Genomic DNA, 25,658 nt, shown 5'->3' on the forward strand with positions numbered 1-25,658 from the left:
ACAGGGCATTATTTTCATACATGTCCTCTGTTGAGGACACCAGGACAAAATTTATGTTAATCAGGCATTTTGGGGAAACACAACAGGAAATTATAGATCAATATTCATATGAAATGTGAATTTTTCTGATGAAAATTTTGCCAAGTTATTGCTTCCATTATTACACTTTTTTTTTCATTATGATTTGCCCCAAGAACAAATTAATATGCAAAGTAGATGTAATGTATAGATACATTGTATAGAATGGGAATACCAATTTATGAATACTTTACCCATATACTGCATAAAGTAAAATAGTATTTCATAACATAGTTGAGAATCGTCTTTGCACAAAGTTTTGCTAAAAATTGCCTGAAATCTAAAACGTTTTTTTTTTGCCGATACATGCTTTTTTATGTCTATTTATGTTATATATATATATAACTTAGGCCTGTCGTCCTCTACAAAGGACAGAATAATAATATGAATAAAATGGCTTTAAAAAATTTGATAAAACTACTACATGTAATAATAACATAAAAAAACAACAACAGAACCCCCCCCCCCCCCCCAAAAAAAAATTTCGTGTTCAGGACAATATCTGCAGCTTCATACTACTCGTTCAGGAGGGAAAAATGCACTGTCTCTTTAAGAGTGCGTAGCGCGCTCTGATTGGTCGCTCGCCCGTTTGAGTGAAGAGAGCGACGACGGCGGCGACAGACAGACAGCACAGCGAAGCGAAGCGGTCTGCAGATTATTTAAACTTTCATTTTTTAGGGTAAAATTACCATCACCTTTGTGAGGCGAGCGAGTTAATCGTCTCAGGATGTCGGCCCAGGCTCAGATGAGAGCTTTGCTGGATCAGCTGATGGGAACGTCGAGGGATGGTGAGTGTTAGCCGCGTGCTAACGGCTCTGAGACGATTTCTGAAGGCCGCGCGCTCAGATTTACCCAGACCAGAACATAATAACCCAGTCAAACAGTAAAATCAATGTCTTAAGATATAAATCAGAGTTTTAGGATTAGCTAAATGCAGCAGCATTTCCTCTTGAAACGCTTCAGTTTAATGTTTGTGTCCATGAAGAGGAGTGATGACGTCACGGTTCCGTATGCTATGCTAATAGAGGACCTTTTATCAGAAATGACGCTTTAGTTTATTAATTTGTTATACTCCGATACATTATTATTATTAAAAAGTTGAGATAATAGTCTTGTTTTTGTAAGTATTAACATTTCACTTAGATTTAGTCTAAAGTATTAAGAATAGGAAATATATAGGCACCAGTTTATGTGACCTAATTGGAAATATTATCAAAAATAGTAATGTTGGTATTATTATTAAAGTTAGTGATAGATCAATATAATGTCAAGGCCAATTAGTTATCAGATGTCTTGCAATGTTGACAGCATTGTCAGTCTATTCTATTGTTTACCTATATATATATATATATATATATATATATATATATATATATATATATGAAAAAATGTGAGCGTGTTTGAATTGTTTGTGTGTATACAAAATATATAAAACGGCATAGGTTTTTTTGGGCTATTTTTACAACCTTGTCAGTGGATTATTTTTGTAAATTAACATTGGGTGAAAATTAATATATGCATATTTATGAATATATAAAATATTAAAATAGATTAACTATATTTATGTGTGTGTGTATGTATATGTGTGTATATATATATATATATATGTATATATAATATTTAAATTTAGAATCTTTGGCCATCTCTCAAGTTGGATTTCATATAATTAAAAAATAATTTCTCCAAAAATGAATTCAAGCATTAAATCTGAAAGAGCAGTGCCAAGAGGAAATATGACATTTAGATTATGTGATATGATTTTGATCAGCTCAAGAGAGTTTAGCTTAAGATGAGTAAACAACAGAAGGTCTTCTGAGTTTGTTAAATTGAGTTTTACTGGCTGTAAGAAATCTCACCCTCCGTGTGAATGAAGCGACTGTCTGTGTGAATGCTGAGATGAATTCATATGCTTCCCGTACATTTGTTTCATACAGACTGAACAATTGTGGCCCCTTTATTCTATTCATTAAGGTTCAGTGTATGTTTGCCAGCCTACATCTGCAAGGGAGTTGCAGAAAAGCCTCATGTTCATCGAGCCGTGAGTCACCAATGCTTTTTAAAGCTGTTATGAATATGAAAAACAATACTGTTTGCTTTCCAGCAGTAACTGTGTCACACATCACGCTAGTTGGTAATGTAAGAGTGAGCAGAGAGGACACGAAGCGTCTGCCCAGCGGCTTTCCTCAAATCTCACTTAAAAGAAAGATATAAAATAAGATAAAGGAAAGAAAACTCAATTCCTCCGCCGACGTCTTCACTTTTATTCTTCTGTATCATTCCCAACTTCCTCATTACAGGTTTGGCCAAGAAAAGGTTTTCCCTTTAATCATTTAGAGGCTGGGACCGCAGGAGGGGTTCTGAATGGGAGAGACCTCGCAGTGTGTATCAATTAACCTTTCACTTTAGTTCTCAATGTCTTATTTAAACTTGGTCAACTGTGATTTAACATGCACATTAGATTATGCAGCATTTTTGTATGCACTTATGAGGGATAGTGCTATTACTGACTCTCTGCAACATGACATCCCTCTCTGATCTGCTATCCCAGATGCCTTTGCACTCAATTGGAAGTTATAAAAGTGTAGATGCATCATGCAAACTAGGGCTGGGTGACATTAAACATATTTGATGTAGTTTTCTGGCTTTATACTGTTTAGAAACATCGTGTATAATAATGCACTGACTTAAATGCTTTATTTGGAATAAACTTCCCAAACGTAATGTTTCTGTTTTGATTTTTTTTGTGGCAGATATGGCATTGAATAGAGCAAGTTTGATTCCTTTCCAAATTATTCATCCTGTGGCATTTTTCATGTGTTAATTGAATAAAATGCAGTGCATTTTGTTTTACTATGGGTGTAATATTGGTGCATATAAATTATGTCTTGTAGTAATTTGTAAACTTTATATCATTAGATATAATTTGTTTAGCTCTATCACCCAGTCCTAATGTTAACTGTAGAAAACACCAGTCTATTTATATGGTGGCTGTATGGAATAAATAACTAATAAAAACTCTTGGTTTGGTCCAAGATCACACGCTACCACTTTATTTTTAGACCTATCTGTTTAGGAGCCAGTTAAAGAAACCCAGCCTTGGGTCAGTGGAAGTTAAATATCTCCTTGAAAGGAAATCTTGAAACTTTCTTGTCTAGCACAGATTATATCTGACGCTGTCAAACACAAGTTATGTCAGATCTCATGATTTCAGGCAGGGCTGTGACCCTTGGCCACAAAGTTAGCAGTGTGTAGCGGACGCTGTGTGTGTGTGTGAGACACGTGCGAGAGTGTTTGCGGTCTTATTGAATGTGTATTCTGTGCTGTGTCCTTACAGGAGATGAGACGAGACAGCGGGTTAAATTCACAGATGAGCGTGTCTGCAAATCGCACCTGCTCAACTGCTGCCCGCATGACATCCTCTCTGGAACGGTGAGGGAAAACATTACAACAGTCAAAGCTGAGTATCTGTGCAGCGTATTGATGAAGTCTTCATCTCTTCCCTGTGATTGTAGCGCATGGACCTCGGCGAATGCTCTAAGATCCATGACCTGGCGCTGAGAGCAGACTACGAGATTGCGTCTAAAGAGAGAGACCTGTTCTTTGAACTTGATGTAAGTGACTGAGTCGAGCTCAACTGCTGGTGTTTTCAGTGAATGCTTTTTAAATTCTGATGCTGAATCTGTGTTGTGTTGTGCAGGCGGTGGATCACCTGGAGTCGTTTATTGCCGACTGTGATCGCAGGACCGAGTTGGCCAAGAAGCGTCTGGCTGAGACACAGGAAGAGATCAGCGCCGAGGTGGCCGCAAAGGTATGAAGTGTTTATATAGCGCTGGGTGCGATAATGTCAACCAGAAATCCACTGATATTCATGAATGGGACTTGAATTATTTACATATCAGAGCAACAAGAAATTAAATAGAATATTGTGGAGTCAGATGAGTCTCAAACTAGTCAGTGTTTTCAGTGGCCTGGCGACATTGGAACTTAACCATTTTAAAAATGATTTAAATTGAGGTGGAGTGAGTGTATATACTGACTATTTTTGAATGTCTCTCATCTGAATTCACAGTCAGAATGACTAGTTTTATCACATTTCCTTAGGAAAGCTTCTAATACGACACAAGATAATCAAGATAAAACAAGCGTGCAGCATTGCATTTCACAATAATGCTCTTGTTTTGTCGTCTTATAAATTCTGCACACCTCTTATAACAGTGCGCTTTGCTCTTCCCTAGATGTTATGTAGTTGTCATTGAAATACAGTATATATATTTTTATTTTTATATTATTATTAAGACATAAGGAGAAATGTTTTCTTTGCAACTAGATGGAATATATATAATATAGTTTTAGTTTACTGTAAAAACCCTAGTGGAAGTAAAAAAAAACAGAATAATATCTCAGTATTGACCAAAGCAATCATTTTTTATGATTTTTGGCGTAATCGAGCAGCCCTTCCTTTACTTTTGTTTCTCAAGTTAGTTTATGAATAATCTGATCTTTTGTGTCCAAACAAAGAGAGAAAATTGAATAAGATGAGGTGTATTAACATTTACATTTATTCATTTAGCAGACACTTTTATCCAAAGCGACTTACAGATAAGGACAGTGGAAGCAATCAAAAACAATAATAATAATATTTAACTCTCTATATAATCTAAAGAGCTCATGCAGTTGGGATTTCATGTTTTGTTTGGCAGGCAGAAAAGGTTCATGAGTTAAACGAGGAGATCGGAAAGCTGCTGGCGAAGGCTGAACAGCTCGGCGCTGAGGGAAATGTGGATGAAGCCCAGACAGTTCTTCAGGAGGTTGAGAGAGTCCGAGCTAAGAAGAAGGATGCTGAGGTTAGTCAACATACATTGTCACCGTTCTAATCTCTCTCTCGCTGTAATGGGAGTTTATAGTGCTTCCTCAATGTTTGTCTTCTCTTTTACTCTGGTTTATTCACAGGAAGAGTACAGGAACTCAATGCCCGCCTCCAGTTTCCAGCAGCAGAAGTTGCGCGTCTGTGAGGTTTGCTCTGCTTACCTGGGTCTTCATGACAACGACCGGCGTCTCGCTGACCACTTTGGTGGCAAACTGCACCTGGGCTTCATTCAGATCAGAGAGAAGCTGGAACAGCTGAAGGTATCGTGTCGGACCGCGGAGGGGGTCAGTGGTCTCGAATAGTAAATGACATTGCAACATTTCATCTCCACAGAAAACTGTGCAGGACAAACAGGAGAGGAGAAACCAGGAGCGACTGAAGCGGAGGGAAGAGCGGGAGAGAGAGGAGAAAATGAAAAAGCAGTGAGAATATATTTTCATATGATCGTTGTGCATTTCTAGGATTGCTAATTTTTGTGTATTCTGTAAAATCTAAAATGATCTTGTGTGGTTTGCCAGTGCATTTTTATATATATATATATTTTTTTTTTTGTGCTAAAATATATTTAAAAATCAAAGATATTGCATGTTAAAATCATTATTTTTCTATATTTCTAATATTCCTAATTTTTGTGAAATTTAAAATGTAAGGAAATCCACCGTTAAAAATACATTCTTTTGTATAATTTCTGTATGTTTTCATGTGACCTTCATTCATTTCTAAGACACTTAATTTTTGTGAAATATCTTGTAGAATCTGAGGTTATTTTTATTTATATGATATTATTTTTACATTTGTTTGTTGAAATATAAAGTTCAAGGAAACGCAATGTTAAAAAGACAAGTTTGTTTTTAAAGGATTCAATACATGCATGATTAATCAGTTGAATTAATATTGACCAAAATAATTATTTTTCTCTGGTTTTCCTTGTAGGACAAAGTCACGTAGCCGAGAACGCAAGAGGTCAGTTGTTTATTCTCTTGTACATTCAGCATTTATTTATTTTAATGTCAGCTTGACAACAAACATGCAAATCAAGGTCTGATTAATTCATAATGTTGCAACATGTCATGCATGTACCAGTTGTTCATGTCTGTTTTTCCTCTTCCTCTTGTGTTTCTAGATCACGTTCTCGTGACCACGATCGAGAGCGCAGACGCCGCCGTTCCCACTCCGCATCGCGAGAGAAGCGCCGTTCCCACTCTGCATCGAGGGAGAAGCGTCGTTCCCGCTCTCGCTCCAAAGAGCGCGACAGACGCCGACGGCAGCGATCCAGATCCCGCTCGCGGCACAGCCGAGAACACTCACACAAGTAATAACAATTTATACTCTCTCTTTGAAAAGCCTGACTTGTGGTTTTAAATAAATTATGGTTTTCGCCTTAAAAAAACAAACCCTCCATGATCTCTTAGTAACAGAGGATTGATGTGTGTGTGTTAGATCTTCTCGGGACCGTGATCGCGAGAGGGACAGCAAGCGCAGTTCCTCCGAGCGGAGATCAGACGGGATGAACGGGAGGACGGAGTCTCGCCGTCATGATGACAGAGAGGCTGGAGAGATATGAATCATTTCACACTACCATAACACACACACAGCGCGCTCTCGTACATATACACACTTTTTTATTTATCATGTTTGCTTGGTCCGTAGTAAACTGCCCACGCCCTGTTTCATTAGTCTTTAATATCTCTGTCCTGTCGGATTCACTGTCAAATGTTGAAATGACAATATTTTGTGTGTGTGTGTGTGTGTGTGTGTGTGTGGAGTTAAGGGTATTCTTTTTTTTTTTTCTTCTATCAGATGTATGCCACTTATTTTTTTGCCTCTCTATACTGTCTGTTGTTTTTTGGGATTTGGATTTGTCCTGAGTGGATGTGTGCATGTTCTGAGGTCAGTTTAAATCCCTTTTTCTTTAAATAGAGCTGCAGTACTCCTCCTAGAGACTGAGAGCGACTCTCTTTGTATCCGTAGCAGAGGCGTAGGAGTTTAATAAATCTAAACAAGTGAATCCGTCATGGCATAATCTTTGATTTACTCTGTACATGATCTTTTATAAGGCTGTTTTGATTTCATGTTGCCCTTATTAAAGTGCATTAAATGGTTTTATGACTTTAAATGGTGTTTGTCATTAATGAAGGGACTTGTACATCCTCAGGTTATTATTTGGATAAGTCTCTTTTTATTAAATAATTAAGATGAATGCATTGAAAATATTTTAGCCATAGTTACAATGTTTTGATTCTTTTTTGCTGCAATTAATTGAATATGAAATACGCATTACTTATACATTTAATTTTTACATTTTCATGTTAGATTCAGTTTTATGTACGATTACAGTTGATCAAAGATTCATGTGAAGGATCCATATCACTACTGTTTTTTAACTGTTTTTTCATAATCAAAATCATTACTGTATATTAAAATTAACTTGTTATAAAATATAAACCGGTAGAAAAAAATATTATTAATAATAGTAGTATATGTAAAATAGTAGTATATGTAAAATCAAATCTTTTGTTGATTTTAATTGCATCTTTTGTCCTCATTTGTAAATCGCTTTAAGCGTCTGCTACGTTTCTGTACGTCTCCGACAGATTGCGTCATTACGCTGGCAACGAGCTGTGAGATCGTCACATCCGGCAACGTCACCGTGACGGGACAGTCAAAACAACCGAAACATGATGCTAGCGTCTCACGCCTGCGAGTGAAATGTCGTGTTTTTAGCGATCGCCGATGAAAACGTCAGAGATTTGTCACCCTAATGTCATGTTCGTGTCGGAGTATGAGTCTGACAGCGTTTTATTCGGAATAAGGGATCGAAAAGCGATCATAAACGCTCCAGCGTCGCGACCGGTTTGCTAACGACAGGCGTCAGTTCAGCAGAAACCCGGTAAGCGTGAAATTAAACATATCTTTCTTATTAATTCTGGAATGTAAAGTCAATTAGGCAGCATTAAGTTAATCAAGACGCCTGTAAGTTAGTCGTACAGATGTGTCAGTCACGTGTCATTCCACAGAGTCTCTCTTCTAATCACAATGTGTTTCAAATGAATCATTACTTTGACTCGATTCTAATGATTCAGTCTCGGTTTTGCTTTGAGTTGTATGTTCACTATACAGCTGGAGGAGATTGAATCATCTGCCACAGCTGTCAAAGGCTGATCAGAGTCCAGATATGTGTATTCTGTAGGCTATAGTGTATTATTGTATGCAGATTGATGTGTGTGTGTGTTTGGTGTGACCCTGCAGTGTGAGAGGTTTGCAGTGTATCTGGGTCCCCGGGACGGGACGGTGTTCACCGAAGACACGGGGAACAGGATTGGGAAGCAGGGGGAAGCGGCCACCGCAGAGCCCATGGAGAAGATGGCGAGCAGCCCGGAGAAAAGCTCCTCTGCACAGGAGCTGAAGGAGCAGGGCAACCGTCTGTTCCTCAGCCGCAAATACCAGGAGGCTGCCACCTGCTACAGCAAAGCCATTGTGAGTGGAGCACGAGAGGGCCGTTTACAGGAGAGAAAACTGTTGAGATTTATATGTGCATTTGATAAAAAGAGTGATACTGACACCAAACTGTTGAAACGTATATGTGCATTTGATAGAAAAGAATAATACCTTACATCAAACTGTTGAAAATTACATGCGAGTTTGATAGAATTTTTTTTTTTGACATCCAACTTTTGAGAAAAAAAAAAATAGAAAATTTGAACATTGTGATTAGTTATATTGTATTATGTTGAATATCAAAGTGTGTTTGTGTCTGTTAGTGAGGCATTTGTGGGCACATCAGTGTTTATGGAGTAAATGTCATTTATTATAATTTATACAAATTTTTAATGATAAAATTCATCCCCTGGGGGTAAAATTTGGCACAAAGTGGCATTTTGTTACTAGTGATGCTATTTTGTTTTATTTTGATAATAAATGTCATACTTATTGTGATTAATAGGATTAAATATTCAATATTTCTATGAATTCGATTTGCAATTTCAAACATCTTTGCTTTTCACTAAAACCTAGGCTAATTAAATCAAATCATTTCATTTGAATATGTAAATAATCATTTGCCTGTGTTTAAGTCATGGACTAAATTTACCTTTCAGAAGAACCTCTTTTATTGGGATTCTGCTATATGAATTATGTCTGTGTGTGTGTGTGTGTATATATATATAAAATACACAAGAATGTATTAAATTTATCAAAAGTGATAGTAAAGACATTGATAATGTTACAAAAGATAATAATGTCACCAAAGAGTGTTAATAAATCCATCACAGTTTTCACACAAATATGAAGCATCTCAACTGTGCTCAGTGTATATAATAAATAATGCATTCAGTAATGCATTCAGCTCATCAAGTGGAGATGGTTTGGGTCTAGATCATGTAGGATTGATGAGAGTTGTGCTGTACTGAATGTGTTTCTGCTGTTTGTAGAATCGTAACCCGTCGGTGGCAGTGTACTACACTAACAGAGCGCTGTGCTACGTGAAGCTGCTGCAGTACGACAAGGCACTGGCCGACTGTAAACACGCCCTCGAGCTCGACAGCCAATCGGTGAAGGCACACTTTTTCCTGGGCCAATGTCAGCTGGAGCTGGAGAATTATGAAGAGGCCATCGGCAATCTACAGAGAGGTACACACCCAATTTCTATGGAATTGTAATTAAATTAGGAAATAAAAGTTGCACATTTAAATTTGCATTTTTTTACGGTTTTTAATATAATATTGTAATATTTTAATTTAATATCGTCATTTACTATCCTCGTTGTTCTAAACCTGACTTTCTTCCGTTAAACACAAATTACATTTTATTTTTTCGTTAAAGGCACTCTCTCACTCTCTCTTTGTCTCTTTCTGTATGCAGTATAAATATATTAAATTCATGTTTAAGGATATAAAAAACCTCACTTTCTGTGTATATTTAGAGTACTTATCAAAAGTTTAGAAACATTACAGTTTCAAAGGATTCTAATGAAGTCTTTTTTTGTTTCCAAGGCTAAAAAATATAATAAAATCACTATATTGTGAATTATTATTTTAATATAAAATAACTATTTTCTATGTGAATCTATTTTAAACAGTAATTTATTTCTGTGATGTGCAGCTGTATTTTCAGCATCATTCCTACAGTCTTCAGTGTCACATGATCTTTAGAAATCATTCTTATATGATTTGCTGCTCAAGAAACATTTCTGATTATTATCAATGTTGAAAACAACTGTGCTGCACAATATTTGATCAGAAACCACGATATACAATATCATTCAAATGCTGTATGTTTAATAGAAATTGTTTTTAAGTGACAGTGAAAACATTTAATGTAAAAAAAATAGTTTATTTCAGAATCTTGAAAAAATATTAAACAGCAAAAACTGATTTTAACACAGAAAATAATAAGATTAGCATTATTAATAATTGAACCGCAAATAAGCATATTGCTGTCTGCAGCAACAGTTCTCTCTTCTTTTGTTATTTATAATGTAACTCAGTCTCTAATAATGTACAATTGCATCCAATATATTGATTATTGACCTAATAATATAGATAATTATCCATCATCATCAGCATCGATGCATCCCTAAAAAGCATCATAGAAATGACGCAGTGTGTGTTAAATGCTTTTCAGCTTATAACCTGGCGAAGGAACAGCGGCTGAATTTCGGAGACGATATCCCAAGTGCTCTTCGCATCGCCAAGAAGAAACGCTGGAACAGCATAGAAGAGAAGCGGCTCAGCCAAGAAAACGAGCTGCACGCCTATCTCACCAAACTCATCCTGGCCGAGAAAGAGAGGTGAGGCTCGCTCGTCTCAGTCATGCGGATCGGTGTAGACGTCTGCTGTAACATCTGTCCGTCTCTGTGTGTTTGTGGATGATTTCAGAGAGCTGGACGACCGAGTGAAGCAGTCCGAGGACATTCAGAACGGAGGAGATGTCTGCAAGAGCAAATCCAAACACGTGAGACACGCTTTCAAATACACACACCGCTCTGATCGGTGGACGTTTGATGATGTGATGTCATGTCCTGTGCTGCTCCTGCAGGATAAATATTTGATGGACATGGATGAGCTCTTCTCTCAAGTCGATGAAAAGAGGAAGGTATGCAGAGATCATCTCAAACGTCTATCATTGGTCCAGATTGCTGTGTACTGAGCATGCGTGTGTGCGTGTGTTTGATTGGCTGTTGTGCAGAAGCGAGAGATCCCAGATTATCTGTGTGGGAAGATCAGTTTTGAGCTGATGAGAGAGCCCTGCATTACTCCTAGCGGCATCACCTACGACCGCAAGGACATCGAGGAGCATCTACAGGTAACAGCGCATTCACCTTCTGCTGCTTCTCAGGGGCGGCTGTTTGATTTGTGCAAGATTTCAGATATATTTGAGGGACTCAGATTGCTGCCAGTTGTTTTTTGTCAGGTTTTTTTTTATGAGACTTTTCACTTTAGAGGCACAGAAGAATAGAGTCACGATTGGCTGAAACATTAAACATTGGTGGATCAGATTATAGCAGTGTTTTTTTTATTGTTGTTATTATTATTATTATTATTATTAAATGCATTATAGTATTTAGATTTTTTTTTGGACTTTTTATTTTTTATTCATTTTCTTATTTGTATATCTGTTATTTTATTTTTATTTATTTTATTTTAAATTTTTCTCTCTATTTTTAGTAACTTGTCTTTTTCATCTAATTTTTTTTTTGTTTTATTTCAGTGATCATGTTTTAATAGTTTAAGTTTTTGATAATGATAATAACAGATATTTTTAAATGGTCATTAAAGGAGATTTTATTTATTTTTCCTGTCAGTCTTCAGTTTTATTTCACTTTTAGTTTTAGAAATTTGAGTGCTTCAAATTTTAGCGTAGGTTTGTTTTTATTAAATATTTATATTGCATTTTATGTTAGTTTAAAGTTAATGAAAGGTTTAGTTTTATTTTTGTTTTAGTAATTTTGTTGTATGTTTCATTTTTAGTAATTTAGGTACTTCAACTTAAACCTCGAATTTTGGTTTAGTTAATTTTTTTTTTATTGAAAAGTTATATTGTATTTTAAGTTAACACAAATTTTTTTAATAGTTTATTTTTAGTTTTATTAATTTTGTTGTTTAGGGTCATTTTGAAGTACATAGTTGCAAAGGCAGCATTTCAAATTTTTGTCTAGTTGATCTTTTTATCTAATAGTGAGTGATATTATATTGTTTTATTTCTGTTTGATTTTTTTTTATTTTTTTTTTAGTTGTAGTTTTTGTTAAAACAAGGTATTTTTAGATGGCTGTTAATAGAGAAAGATGTTTTTTACAGCCAGGTGGCATAGTTACAACTTTTAGTGAAAAAATCAAATTTCTCTCTCTCTCTCTCCCTCTCTCTCTCTCTCTCTCTCTCTCTCTCCCTCTCTCTCTGTAGCGTGTTGGCCATTTTGACCCAGTCACTCGCAGCCCGCTGACCCAGGATCAGCTGATCCCCAATCTGGCCATGAAGGAGGTGATCGATGCTTTCATCCAGGAGAATGGCTGGGTGGAGGACTACTGAACACACACACACACACACACACACTCGAGCGCGCCGCAGCAGTTTCCTCGCGGCCGATCGAATCCTCTCCTGTATGTTCATGCACTTTAATCTGTGGAGGATTTCACCCACGGCAATCACCTGACCCTCTTTCTCACGTCTGGCTTTCTGTCTCTCCTCCAAACTCTTTCTGCTGTCTTTCCCTTCGGGTCAGAATGATCGGCTCGTCCTGCAGGTTCTGTTCGGACACTTGTTTGCAATCAGAAACATTGGCTGATGTTTGCTGCACATGATGATGCTGTAATTTTGTCATTGAATGTTCAAGTAGCAACATTATTGATGACATCACTAATAATCATTCATGAAAGAGGAAGCTTGTGTAGGTTGGCGTGTGTGTGTGTGTGTGTGTGTGCGTGTGTGTGTGTGTGTTAGTCTATTACCTATACGATCTATATGCAGAATGAATGCGGTGTATGCGAGTGTAATAAGTTCTAACAGGAGAATGTTTGTAGGATTCTTCTTGAGCTTTGGGTTCTGGCAGGACGCTGATTTTTCTAATGAGTGTTAAAACATATTTAGACATTCATCCATCTGCTGGCTGCCAATCATTAAAAATGAACTGAGAATCTGTGGCATACAGATGACATCATCATCATCATCATCAGAGTTATGGTGTATGATATGTTTAGTCTCACTATGTGTGCTTTAGAACGAGAGGTAAGTGATTATTACACACTATTGATTTGGTCTTTCTCTCTGGACCTTTGGGGAGTTTTCCGTTTCCTGTCATGAACACACACTTCCTGTTTAGTATCAGTATTCTTCAGAGAGCCCTTGCTAGTCGCTGGACGTCACAGTTCCAGAACTGTCCATCCGGCTTGGGTCAAATATTCCTCAAGTGTAATGGGTTTAGTTTGGATGCATGTTCAATAAATGTTATTTTGTTTCTTTTTGTAACAAATTGGTTGAGATGAGTCTTATTCTTTCTGGTAAAGTTACAGTTGTGACCTTAAACTGAACTATGCATTTGAGAAAAGACAAGAAACACGTTCGACAGGTGACATTACATGACATGAAATGAAACAACACCTAGTATCTGGGTCAGGGGCAGTCGTGACCTAATGAATAGAGTCAGACTTTAACCCACTGTGTGTGTGTGTGTGTGTGTGTGTGTTCACTACTCACTGCTGTGTGTGTTCACTACTCACTGTGTGTGTGTGTGTGTGTGTGTGTGTGTTTACTACTCACTGCTGTGTGTGTGTGTGTTCACTACTCACTGCTGTGTGTGTGTGTGTGTGTGTGTTACTACTCATTGCTGTGTGTGTGTTCACTACTCACTGCTGTGTGTATGTGCGTGTGTTACTACTCATTGCTGTGTGTGTGTGTGTGTGTGTGTGTTACTACTCATTGCTGTGTGTGTGTGTGTGTGTTCACTACTCACTGCTGTGTGTGTGTGTGTGTGTTCACTACTCACTGCTGTGTGTGTGTGTGTTCACTACTCACTGCTGTGTGTGTGTGTGTTCACTACTCACTGCTGTGTGTGTGTGTGTTCACTACTCACTGCTGTGTGTGTGTGTGTGTTCACTACTCACTGCTGTGTGTGTGTGTGTGTGTGTTCACTACTCACTGCTGTGTGTGTGTGTGTGTGTGTTCACTACTCACTGCTGTGTGTGTGTGCGCGTGTGTGTGTGTTCACTACTCACTGCTGTGTGTGTGTGCGCGTGTGTGTGTGTTCACTACTCACTGCTGTGTGTATGTGTGTGTGTGTTACTACTCACTGCTGTGTGTGTGTGTGTTCACTACTCACTGCTGTGTGTGTGTGTGTGTTCACTACTCACTGCTGTGTGTGTGTGTGTGTGTGTGTGTGTGTAACTACTCACTGCTGTGTGTGTGTGTGTGTGTGTGTGTGTGTGTGTGTGTTCACTACTCACTGCTGTGTGTGTGTGTTCACTACTCACTGCTGTGTGTGTGTTCACTACTCACTGCTGTGTGTGTGTGTGTTCACTACTCACTGCTGTGTGTGTGTGTGTGTGTGTGTGTGTGTTCACTACTCACTGCTGTGTGTGTGTGTGTGTTCACTACTCACTGCTGTGTGTGTGTTCACTACTCACTGCTGTGTGTGTGTTCACTACTCACTGCTGTGTGTGTGTGTGTTCACTACTCACTGCTGTGTGTGTGTGTGTGTGTGTGTGTGTGTGTTCACTACTCACTGCTGTGTGTGTGTGTGTGTTCACTACTCACTGCTGTGTGTGTGTGTGTGTGTTCACTACTCACTGCTGTGTGTGTGTGTGTGTGTGTTCACTACTCACTGCTGTGTGTGTGTGTGTGTGTGTGTGTGTGTTACTACTCATTGCTGTGTGTGTGTGTGTGTTACTACTCATTGCTGTGTGTGTGTGTGTGTGTGTGTTCACTACTCACTGCTGTGTGTGTGTGTGTGTGTGTTACTACTCATTGCTGTGTGTGTGTGTGTGTGTGTGTGTGTTAACTACTCACTGCTGTGTGTGTGTGTGTGTGTGTGTGTGTGTGTGTGTTACAACTCATTGCTGTGTGTGTGTGTGTGTTCACTACTCACTGCTGTGTGTGTGTGTGTTCACTACTCACTGCTGTGTGTGTGTGTGTGTTCACTACTCACTGCTGTGTGTGTGTGTGTGTGTGTGTTACTACTCATTGCTGTGTGTGTGTTACTATTCATTGCTGTGTGTGTGTGTGTGTGTGTGTGTTCACTACTCACTGCTGTATGTATGTGTGTGTGTTACTATTCATTGCTGTGTGTGTGTGTGTGTTCACTACTCACTGCTGTGTGTGTGTGTGTGTGTTACTACTCATTGCTGTGTGTGTGTGTGTGTGTGTGTGTGTGTGTTCACTACTCACTGCTGTGTGTGTGTGTGTGTGTTACTACTCATTGCTGTGTGTGTTAACTACTCACTGCTGTGTGTGTGTGTGTGTGTGTGTGTGTTACAACTCATTGCTGTGTGTGTGTGTGTGTTCACTACTCACTGCTGTGTGTGTGTGTGTTCACTACTCACTGCTGTGTGTGTGTGTGTGTGTTCACTACTCACTGCTGTGTGTGTGTGTGTGTGTTACTACTCATTGCTGTGTGTGTGTTACTATTCATTGCTGTGTGTGTGTGTGTGTGTGTGTGTGTGTTCACTACTCACTGCTGTATGTATGTGTGTGTGTTACTACTCATTGCTGTGTGTGTGTGTGTGTGTGTGTGTTACTACTCATTGCTGTGTGTGTGTGTGTGTTCACTACTCACTGCTGTGTGTGTGTGTGTGTGTGTGTGTTACTACTCATTGCTGTGTGTGTGTGTGTTAACTACTCACTGGTGTGTGTGTGTGTGTGTGTGTGTTACTACTCATTGCTGTGTGTGTGTTAACTACTCACTGCTGTGTGTGTGTGTGTGTGTTAACTACTCACTGCTGTGTGTGTGTGTGTTACTACTCATTGCTGTGTGTGTGTGTGTGTTCACTACTCACTGCTGTGTGTGTGTGTGTGTGTTCACTACTCGCTGTGTGTGTGCGTGTGCGTGTGTGTTACTACTCATTGCTGTGTTTGTGTGTATGTGTGTGTCCACTACTCACTGCCGTGTGTGTGTGTGTGTGTGTGTGTGTGTGTGTGTGTTCACTACTCGCTGTGTGTGTTACTAATTGCTGTGTGTGTGTGTGTGTGTGTGTGTGTGTGTGTGTGTTCACTACTCACTGCTGTGTGTGTGTGTGCGCGTGTGTGTGTGTTACTACTCATTGCTGTGTGTGTGTGTGTGTGTTCACTACTCACTGCTGTGTGTGTGTGTGTGTGTGTGTGTGTGTGTTCACTACTCACTGCTGTGTGTGTGTGTGTGTGTTCACTACTCACTGCTGTGTGTGTGTGCGCGTGTGTGTGTGTTACTACTCATTGCTGTGTGTGTGTGTGTGTGTGTGTGTGTGTGTTCACTACTCACTGCTGTGTGTGTGTGTTCACTACTCACTGCTGTGTGTGTGTGTGTGTGTGTTCACTACTCACTGCTGTGTGTGTGTGTGTGTGTGTGTGTGCGCGTGTGTGTGTGTTACTACTCATTGCTGTGTGTGTGTGTGTGTGTGTTCACTACTCACTGCTGTGTGTGTGTGTGTTCACTACTCACTGCTGTGTGTGTCTGCGCGTGTGTGTGTGTGTTACTACTCATTGCTGTGTGTGTGTGTGTGTGTGTGTTCACTACTCACTGCTGTGTGTGTGTGTGTGTGTGTGTGTGTGTGTTCACTACTCACTGCCGTGTGTGTGTGTGTGTGTGTTCACTACTCGCTGTGTGTGTGTGTGTGTGTGTGCGTGTGCGTGTGTGTTACTACTCATTGCTGTGTTTGTGTGTATGTGTGTGTTCACTACTCACTGCCGTGTGTGTGTGTGTGTGTGTGTGTGTGTGTGTGTGTTCACTACTCGCTGTGTGTGTGTGTGTGTGTTACTACTCATTGCTGTGTGTGTGTGTGTGTGTTACTACTCATTGCTGTGTGTGTGTGTGTGTGTGTGTGTGTGTTTACTACTCGCTGTGTGTCACACTTGGCCACACATCATGTCATTTTTAACTAAACTGAATATCTGTCATGACCATAGATCTCTATACATATCTATAATCTGAGCTGGGTAGATTCTTACAAATTGTAATCCGTTACTGTTTCCAAATTACTTGACAAAATTTTAGAAACATAATTAAATAATAATAATAATAGTATCTATGACAACATTAAGCCCTTACTTTCACACATGTGTATATATGCATTCTCACACCTACACCCATACTCACTTATATACACCAAAATAAGAAGAAAGGACAAAAAGTATCCCATGCATTAGGTATAGAAAACAAAAATCCAGTCAAACACGAGGAAAACATTCACAACAACAGTTTGCTTGCACGTAAACAAAAAGAGATGTTCTGAAGGAACGCAAGGAAGTAACATCTGTCATTCTGAGAGGGCTTTTCATTTAAATGCACGTCTTTCACTCTCTTTAGAGATGTTTGACACAATGAAAGCGAGATATTCAGTGTGTCTCAATCTATAGCTGGGTCTATATGGAATTAAGTATCCCTTCAGGTAAGAAGGATAATCATATTACATACATTTAAAAATGACCTGAGACCAGTGATACTGGCTTTTGGTGATAATAGCTTCAGTGAGTGAGTCATTACATTACATCTACATATATTGTTGAAAGCAATATACAATATGACTTTTTCTTATTCAAAAAAAGATGGTTGGATTGGAAGCAAAGTTGAGTATCATTAAAGTTAGATTGCAATGAGGATTGAATCTTAGAGACACACATTAGATGTGTAAACCACTGTGTGTCATCTGCATCTAGATGGATACAACAGTCTGAGCAAATTAGAGGAAGATCATTAATAAATAAAGAAAATAAAAGAGGCCCTAAGGAAGAGCCTTGAGGAACACCTTTTTCCATTATTAAGGACTGTGATACACAACCATTAACAAAGACACACTGACGTCTACAGTGGAGATAAGAATTAACCCAAAGAAGAGAGTGTTTAGAAAGGTCTATCGCATATAACTTATCAAGAAGCAAATAGTGATCAACCATATCAAAGGCCTCAGTAAGATCAATAAATATTGCACCAGTTGACAAGTTATTGTCTAAAGAAAGTGAAACATCAGTGATACATTTTAGAAGAGCAGTAATTGTAGAGAAGTTTGGTCTGAAACCAGATTGATTTGAAGACGAAATAGAAAATTAATTAATACATTTAAATAATTGTTTAAATATTAGTTTTTCAAATACTTTTGCTATGCTACTAATGATAGAAATAGGTCTGTAGTTGTTGAGATCGAGTGCATCGCCACCTTTATATCTGTAACCCTTAACATATATGTATTGATGTAACTCATTAATGGAACCACTGAGGTGGATAAAGATAAATTAAATAGATCTGATAAAATTTGTGAAAAATAATACATTACATTAAAGATTTTAGGTAATATAATCAGACTACTTTTAGATTAATTTTGATCTAACTCGTTTATCACATTGATTTATATACGATAATCTTGTGCCATTGATATAAAAATGCAAATAAAAGAAAATATATTTCATTTTATTTGTTTTCCTGCATGTCATGTGAAAATTAACCAACTTCAGAGAAACATGAACATGCAAATGTGATAATTATTAACATGTTATTAATATATTAAGTATATACAGTACAGACCAAAAGTTTGGACACACCTTCTCATTCAAAGAGTTTTCTTTATTTTCATGACTATGAAAATCGTAGAGTCCCACTGAAGGCATCAAGGGCTATTTGACCAAGAAGGAGAGTGATGGGGTGCTGCGCCAGATGACCTGGCCTCCACAGTCACCGGACCTGAACCCAATCGAGATGGTTTAGGGGTGAGCTGGACCGCAGACAGAAGGCAAAAGGGCCAACAAGTGCTAAGCATCTCTCGGGGAACTCCTTCAAGACTGTTGGAAGACCATTTCAGGTGATTACCTCTTGAAGCTCATCAAGAGAATGCCAAGAGTGTGCAAAGCAGTAATCAAAGCAAAAGGTGGCTACTCTGAAGAACCTAGAATATGACATATTTTCAGTTGTTTCACACTTTTTTGTTATGTATATAATTCCACATGTGTTAATTCATAGTTTTGATGCCTTCAGTGTGAATCTACAATTTTCATAGTCATGAAAATAAAGAAAACTCTTTGAATGAGAAGGTGTGTCCAAACTTTTGGTCTGTACTGTATATATTAGACGTAAGAAGTTCTGCTGACAAAAAAAATAGTTTGGGAATCCTCGCATTGCATGTAGATAAGAAATAATGTGAATTTTTGCATTTAAATGTGTTTGAAAGAGAGAATGCTGCCATGCTGAGAAAACACTTATTAAAAAAACTAAACACAAAATATAATATTATTTTCCAAATGTCTTAATTTTTGTGTGATCTAAATGTCGGGTGAATATGTGATGCAGATCAGTGACCAACAGGGGGCAGCAAGAGACAGTCCAGGAACAAAGAACATAAAGATCATGAGTATGAGTGTACTATAAAGTACAAAAAAAATAATAATAAAAAATAAAACCTTCATGTTATTGTCTGTTTGCTTTGATATAAGATTACACTAAGATTGCACAGTTGAGTCAAACAGATCACAGTCTGATAGAGCTGATTTGACTCCTGACTCAGTTGTGAGCTCATGTGTAGTTCTGTGTTTGGTCTCTGTGTGTCAGTAGTGAGTGATAGTGTTTGAGCAGCTGCAGCATCAGTTCAGTCACTGTGACTCTGACTGACACAGGTTTTTGTACCACGCTTTATCACTGTGTGAACACATTACCACTGTGGTAACTCTGACAGTAATAATGTCCAGCATCTTCAGTCTGGACTCCACTGATGGTCAGAGTGAAATCACTGTTAGATCCACTGCCACTGAATCTAGATGGAGTTCCTGACTCAAGACTGTCAGTCCAATAAATCAGGAGTTTAGGAGCTTCTCCAGGTTTCTGTAAGTACCAGGATAAACAATCATACTGATTAAGCAATCTGGTCACATCAGTGCTGGTTTTACAGCTGATCGTCACTGTTTCTCCTGGTTGAGCTGCTGTCGTTGAGGGACTCTGAGTGACGCTGATCTGTCCTCTACACTCTGAAACACACAACAAGAAGAAAATCAACTCAAAACTTTGACAATATACTTGAAGAAATGAATTGATATCAAACTTGTGCTGCACAAACCTTGAGCAAACGCTGTGAGAGTCCAGATGAAGATGATGATGAAGGTCATGTTGATGAAGATTGTTGTGTGTGTCAGTGATGAAGTGTTAAACTCACAGCACTATAAACACTCTCAGAGCACTGAAGCATCTGATCAATATGCAAATGAACTGATCCTGTATTTAAATGAGCTTCTAAATGAAGTTTGCTCATTCATTTCATCCTGTCACTGATTGTATGTTTCTAGATTGTAACCTGGAAAGTCAGAGAGAATATTAGATGTGTTGGTGATGGAGAAATTATTTCCGACATTAAAACTCGTTATTAACGTCAACATCCAGAAAAGTTTCAAATGAATATGCCTGAAAGTGATACGTGAAGTGAATAATTTTTTACCTAAATGATTTACAGTTTATTTAAATAGATATAAAAAAATATATAAGGTGTGCATTTTAATGAACACATTACTGTTGTTTTTATGACTGTAAGTCATTCTCCTCAAATGCTATTGATGTTAGAAAAGTGTATTTCAATATCGCATGCAACTTTAGAGACGGTCACAGTTTTTAAAATTTGTAAGTGTCCAGATACAGAAACCGAATAATTAAATGTAAAATAGCACTGCATAGTCTTCATTGTAAAAATGTAATATACAGTCAAAACTAAATTTATTCAGACACCTTCAACATTTCTCACATTTTCACAGCTTATTTGCTATGGTTTAGAAAATGGTAATAAAATATGACAAGAACTCAGAGTTAAAGGTACAGGTTGTAGTAACTGCCACTAGAGGGTGCACTACCAAAACAATAACAATCACGTGGTTTGATGACGCTAAGAAGGAGCGTGGAATGAAGGTAATAAAGAAAATGTACCATGTTTTTACTATGGTAAACATGAGTTAAGGATAGCGTTTATAATTAACCCACAGTAGCCACAAATTTACAGTTGTCTGAGACGTCATGAAATGTTCTTTAACATCATAAACCATAAAATGTAGTCAGGCCAGAGTTCTGCCATGGTTTATTTTCATAATAGGTAAACACAGGTCACAAGTTAACACGATCACATTTCCTCGATTAAGCAGCTGCACGATGTGATGCTGAAAGTGCTGTCTTGAATCCAGAGATCTGGAGATGATTTGGTGTAGATCAGTAGCTCGGTGGTTCATGACTGTCGTCTCGTGGCGTGCCGTCTTTTAACGCATGTTCGAAACCCGCGCCAACACAGACTTACTTTATTTTTTGTTTATCCTACAACCCGAATTCCGGAAATTTTAAATTTTTTTAAATTTTAAATGAGCTAATTAAGTGGATAAAAGTGTAAAATTTCTCAGTTTAAACATTTGCTACATTATCTATGTTCTATTGTGAATAAAATATTGGCTCATGTGATTTGAAATTCCTTTAGTTTTCATTTTATTAAAATTTAAAAAACGTCCCAACTTTTCCGGAATTCGGGTTGTACTTACTTCAGCCTCTACGGGTGATCATACCAATAACTTGTAATCTTTACAAGAATATCAGATTCATGCAATGAGCAAGTCTGTGTTTATTAGACACTTAATAATATCTCATCAGTTTGTGCTTTCAGAAACGCCGAATCTGCTGCCGTCGTTCCATCACATGATTCACATCTGCAGTGGAGACCTGAACCAGGAAGTTGGTCACCAGATAACACGGTAACAAGTTAAACCATAACACCATTAGATATTGCGTCATGCTATATTGCAATACAATACAGCAAGTATAGTTTGACAGTAAATTTACTTTGCTATACTCACTAGTGTCCTGAACCTACTAGTAAAAACAAAAACAATATAAAAAATGATATCTGGTGCCTGAATAATTGTTGGTTTGAATCCATTAATTATTATTAAAACTACAAAGTCTTTCAGTCAAGAGCAGTGAGTGATTTTCTTTCTTTCATTTTCTTGGATTAACATTACATCAATTAGTAGCTAAATTAGATGGTCATGCATTAAATATAATACATATCTATTTTTTTTCTCAACTGTTATCTTCCACTTAAGACATAACCACAGTTATTTTGAACATACTTTCCAAGATGGATATTTTGACCCAGGGATCGGCGGGATTGAATTTAAGATCAACTTTAGTAGATTAATCTGACTCTCTCATATTAGACTTTAATTCCCAAATTTGATATTAAATCCATGGATGTTCCTGCAGGTTTTTATCAGACATGAGGATCATCACACACATATCTCTGTCAGTCTCTGAGTTTGATGAGGAGTCACGTCACACATGATATAATACATGTTCACTCTTTATATATCTTTATCAAATAAATGTAAATATGGTGATATACATATGTTTTTTAATGGTTAACTGCAGCTGTTGGGTAATCTGGTCTTTCATTTGAAAATTAATCTTTATATCATTGTTCATCTTTCCTGCATGAATATTTATATAAATTATATTCATTATCATTTGCTCTGAAATTGAGAAACATGTTTATATGATGCTGATAATATTTGCATTATGAAGCATGAACTTAAATCATAATAATAATCAATGATGGACTTATTAAACTGATGAAGCAGAACATGTTTATGATGTTGATGATGCAGTTTAGAAAGATTGAGGATAAATCGTAAATGAAGAAACTCATAAATATAGTGAAGGATGGAAAAATATCCACTGAAGAGCAAAAGTGGATGGATTTCTACATGAAGGACTGAAAATATCAGGAGACAAAAATAACTTCAGAAAAATCATAATCAAAAATAAATGTTGTAGCTCAACAAAACTGATGTTTATTGTAAGATGATATTAATATGTTTTTTCCCTGTTGAGTGAGTGATAGTGTTTGAGCAGCTGCAGCATCAGTTCAGTCACTGTGACTCTGACTGACACAGGTTTTTGTACCACGCTTTATCACTGTGTGAACACATAGTCACTGTTGATTTCATGTACACTCTGACAGTAATAATGTGCAACATCTTCAGTCTGGACTCCACTGATGGTCAGAGTGAAATCAGTCCCACCTCGTGCTCCATTCCCACTGAATCGACTGAAACTGTTACTGTAGCGATCGGTTACTCCAGTAATGATGAGTTTAGGAGCTTCTCCAGGTTTCTGCTGATACCAAGCTAAACCCCAGCTAGTTATTCCAGGATCAGTTTTACACTCTATAGTGGCGTCTTGTCGTTCAGAAACAGTCACAGCTTCAGGCTGAGTCACAGTGATTCCTCTGGATGCTGCTGACAACAACATTATATGTGTTCAATCAAATCAAATCAACATTAAAGAGTCAAAAATGAGCATCTTTGACTTCTGTTACCTGGAATAAAAGCTGCCAGAATCCAGATGAAGCTGCTGAAGAGATTCATTGTGTTTGTTGGTTTTGTACCGTGGTAAACAGCAGTGTGTTATAAAGTGTTGAGTCTGAACGCTATAAACACTCGGAGCGCTGAAGCATGTGCTGATGCAAAGTGACTCTCTGTGGAAAAACCCTCCATCAGCCAGTCGTTTAACAGTTTATTTCTTCATCAGACTCTTATCATCGACACATTATTCAGAGAAATACACAAGCACACAAAAGCTCAGAGAGGATCTGAGATGTTTTTATGATGTTGAGATTATTTAACAGTCATTCTGATCTTTTCTAAGCTCTCCGACTGTTGAGCAGCAGTTCAAGTCTGAAGATTCAGTAAATGTGTGATGTTTAATGTATTATATCTGCACACTTGTCCATATAATGGCAGTATAATGTGAGAAAGACAGGAATGTATCAAAGAATAGTCTCATGTTACAATGTATGTCCCAATTGTTCGAAGCAATAAAATCAAATATCCTGACTTGATCAGTGAACGACAGCAGATTCATGAGACTCTATTCAAGATTAATAAAAGCACAACATGAAATTCAATCCATTAATCTTGATTTTTCACAGCTTATGTGCTATTCCTTGGCGAATCTGGAGTGAAATGCTGGGTTTCATAATGGTCATGTCAGGATACTTGAAAAATAATGTTGAATTTCAATTTGTTTCTCACCAAACTCTACAGCATTCACCCTTAACACTTGGAATATACGGCACATGTCTCATGAGACAATTCTGTGATACTTTTGTGTCTTTTGATATTGATCATCATTTACTGCCATTATATGGACAAGTGTGCAGGACATTAAAAAATATATATATTTTCATGGTCCGAAAAAGAAGAAAGGGCAGACATCATTAGAACAACACAAGGGTGAGTAAAAGATGACTTAATGTACATTTTTAGGTCAACTATCCATTTAAAATTATAACTTGTTCCCAACTGCTCACTGACTTCAAAAAATAACAGTCCCTTCAATTTCATATTATTGATGTTTGAAGTTCAAGATGATGGTGGATGATATCATTAAATTGTTATATATATATATCAGAGATGCGCCTGTCAATGTATTAATAACCCGCACCCGACCGACGTTTTCAACTAACCCGCACGCAACTCAGACCGCAAAAAAAGAAAAAAAAACAGTTATTCTGTGAGGCACAAGCTGAGTTTCGGTGCCCTCCAGTCCACATGCAATGCAAGTGATTGTGTCGGTGCCTCATTACATTGTCTGCTTTATATTTGCTTCTTATTTATTAAATACGGGTAATTGATTGATAAAACGAAAATCTTTTAAAAAGAGTTTTCTATAAAACAAAACTTAATGAGGTCGTCAAAATCATCTTTTAACAAAAACAGCGCCATTGCTCCCCAGACTTCACCTTTTCTCTTGCCGCCTCCATCTCTACCTGCAGACTGAGCTCGTGTGTCATCTTCGCGCCAGTTATTCAGCCAATAAACTGTAGGCTTATGTATTTCAAAATTGTGTCTAGTACTATATAAATTACAAAGGTTTATTTGACATCTTTATTTCAAACGACCCGACTGACCACGACCACGATTTATACACACACACACACACACACACACACACACACACACACACACACACACACACACACACACACACACACACACACACACACACACACACACACAGTGAACACTGGACAGTAACTCAGTTGTGAGCTCATGTGTAGTTCTGTGTTTGGTCTCTGTGTGTCAGTAGTGAGTGATAGTGTTTGAGCAGCTGCAGCATCAGTTCAGTCACTGTGACTCTGACTGACACAGGTTTTTGTACCACGCTTTATCACTGTGTGAACACATTACCACTGTGGTAACTCTGACAGTAATAATGTCCAGCATCTTCAGTCTGGACTCCACTGATGGTCAGAGTGAAATCACTGTTAGATCCACTGCCACTGAATCTAGATGGAGTTCCTGACTGGAGAGTGTTTGCATCATAAATCAGGAGTTTAGGAGCTTCTCCAGGTTTCTGTAAGTACCAGTGTAAAGGCTGATCGTTCCAACCCTGGTAAACTTCAGGACTGGTTTTACAGGACATGGTAACTTTGTCTCCTGGTTGAACAGGTTTCACTGCAGGCGTCTGAGTGACTGTCACTCCAGCTGCTGATTCTACTTCAAGAAAAATGAACAAACATTCAGA

General features: G+C 37.9%; 2 protein-coding genes and 3 gene segments (V, D, J or C); 2 read left to right on the forward strand and 3 right to left on the reverse strand.

Moving 5' to 3' along the window:
* Nucleotides 1-711: 711 nt before the first annotated feature.
* Nucleotides 712-7,061, forward strand: LOC132124367 (putative RNA-binding protein Luc7-like 1). 3 transcript variants are annotated; one of them, XM_059535385.1, is made up of 11 exons: nucleotides 733-866; nucleotides 2,050-2,116; nucleotides 3,413-3,507; nucleotides 3,591-3,689; nucleotides 3,776-3,886; nucleotides 4,779-4,922; nucleotides 5,029-5,205; nucleotides 5,279-5,367; nucleotides 5,879-5,908; nucleotides 6,069-6,257; nucleotides 6,386-7,061. In XM_059535385.1, the coding sequence occupies exons 1-11, from the start codon at nucleotides 864-866 to the stop codon at nucleotides 6,507-6,509; spliced, it is 1,128 nt and encodes a 375-aa protein (XP_059391368.1). In that variant the 5' UTR covers nucleotides 733-863; the 3' UTR covers nucleotides 6,510-7,061. The 3 variants fall into 3 exon arrangements, with proteins under 3 accessions (XP_059391369.1, XP_059391368.1, XP_059391370.1); XM_059535387.1 differs by having other exon boundaries at nucleotides 784-866; nucleotides 2,050-2,456; XM_059535386.1 differs by lacking the exon at nucleotides 2,050-2,116 and having other exon boundaries at nucleotides 712-866.
* A 512-nt stretch (nucleotides 7,062-7,573) lies between these two features.
* LOC132124372 (E3 ubiquitin-protein ligase CHIP-like) lies at nucleotides 7,574-13,409 on the forward strand. Its single transcript, XM_059535392.1, has 8 exons — nucleotides 7,574-7,835; nucleotides 8,195-8,422; nucleotides 9,376-9,574; nucleotides 10,568-10,733; nucleotides 10,822-10,897; nucleotides 10,982-11,038; nucleotides 11,132-11,248; nucleotides 12,344-13,409. Exons 2-8 carry the CDS (start codon nucleotides 8,300-8,302, stop codon nucleotides 12,467-12,469), a joined length of 864 nt encoding a protein of 287 aa, XP_059391375.1. The 5' UTR covers nucleotides 7,574-7,835; nucleotides 8,195-8,299; the 3' UTR covers nucleotides 12,470-13,409.
* Nucleotides 13,410-19,745: 6,336 nt separating this feature from the next.
* LOC132124395 (immunoglobulin kappa variable 4-1-like) lies at nucleotides 19,746-20,310 on the reverse strand. The segment is given in 2 exon segments: nucleotides 19,746-20,074; nucleotides 20,164-20,310. Coding segments are annotated over 2 exon segments (378 nt in total).
* A 2,291-nt stretch (nucleotides 20,311-22,601) lies between these two features.
* On the reverse strand, nucleotides 22,602-23,605 carry LOC132124397 (Ig kappa chain V-III region VH-like). The segment is given in 2 exon segments: nucleotides 22,602-23,368; nucleotides 23,449-23,605. Coding segments are annotated over 2 exon segments (375 nt in total).
* Nucleotides 23,606-25,211: 1,606 nt separating this feature from the next.
* The window catches only part of LOC132124390 (Ig kappa chain V region K29-213-like), a 628-nt gene continuing 181 nt past the window's right edge, over nucleotides 25,212-25,658 (reverse strand). The window contains 1 exon segment of the V gene segment in view: nucleotides 25,212-25,627. Coding sequence covers nucleotides 25,302-25,627 — 326 coding nt within the window.

Source organism: Carassius carassius, chromosome 42 (genome assembly GCF_963082965.1).
Source record: "Carassius carassius chromosome 42, fCarCar2.1, whole genome shotgun sequence".
Taxonomy (NCBI): Eukaryota; Metazoa; Chordata; class Actinopteri; order Cypriniformes; family Cyprinidae; genus Carassius; species Carassius carassius.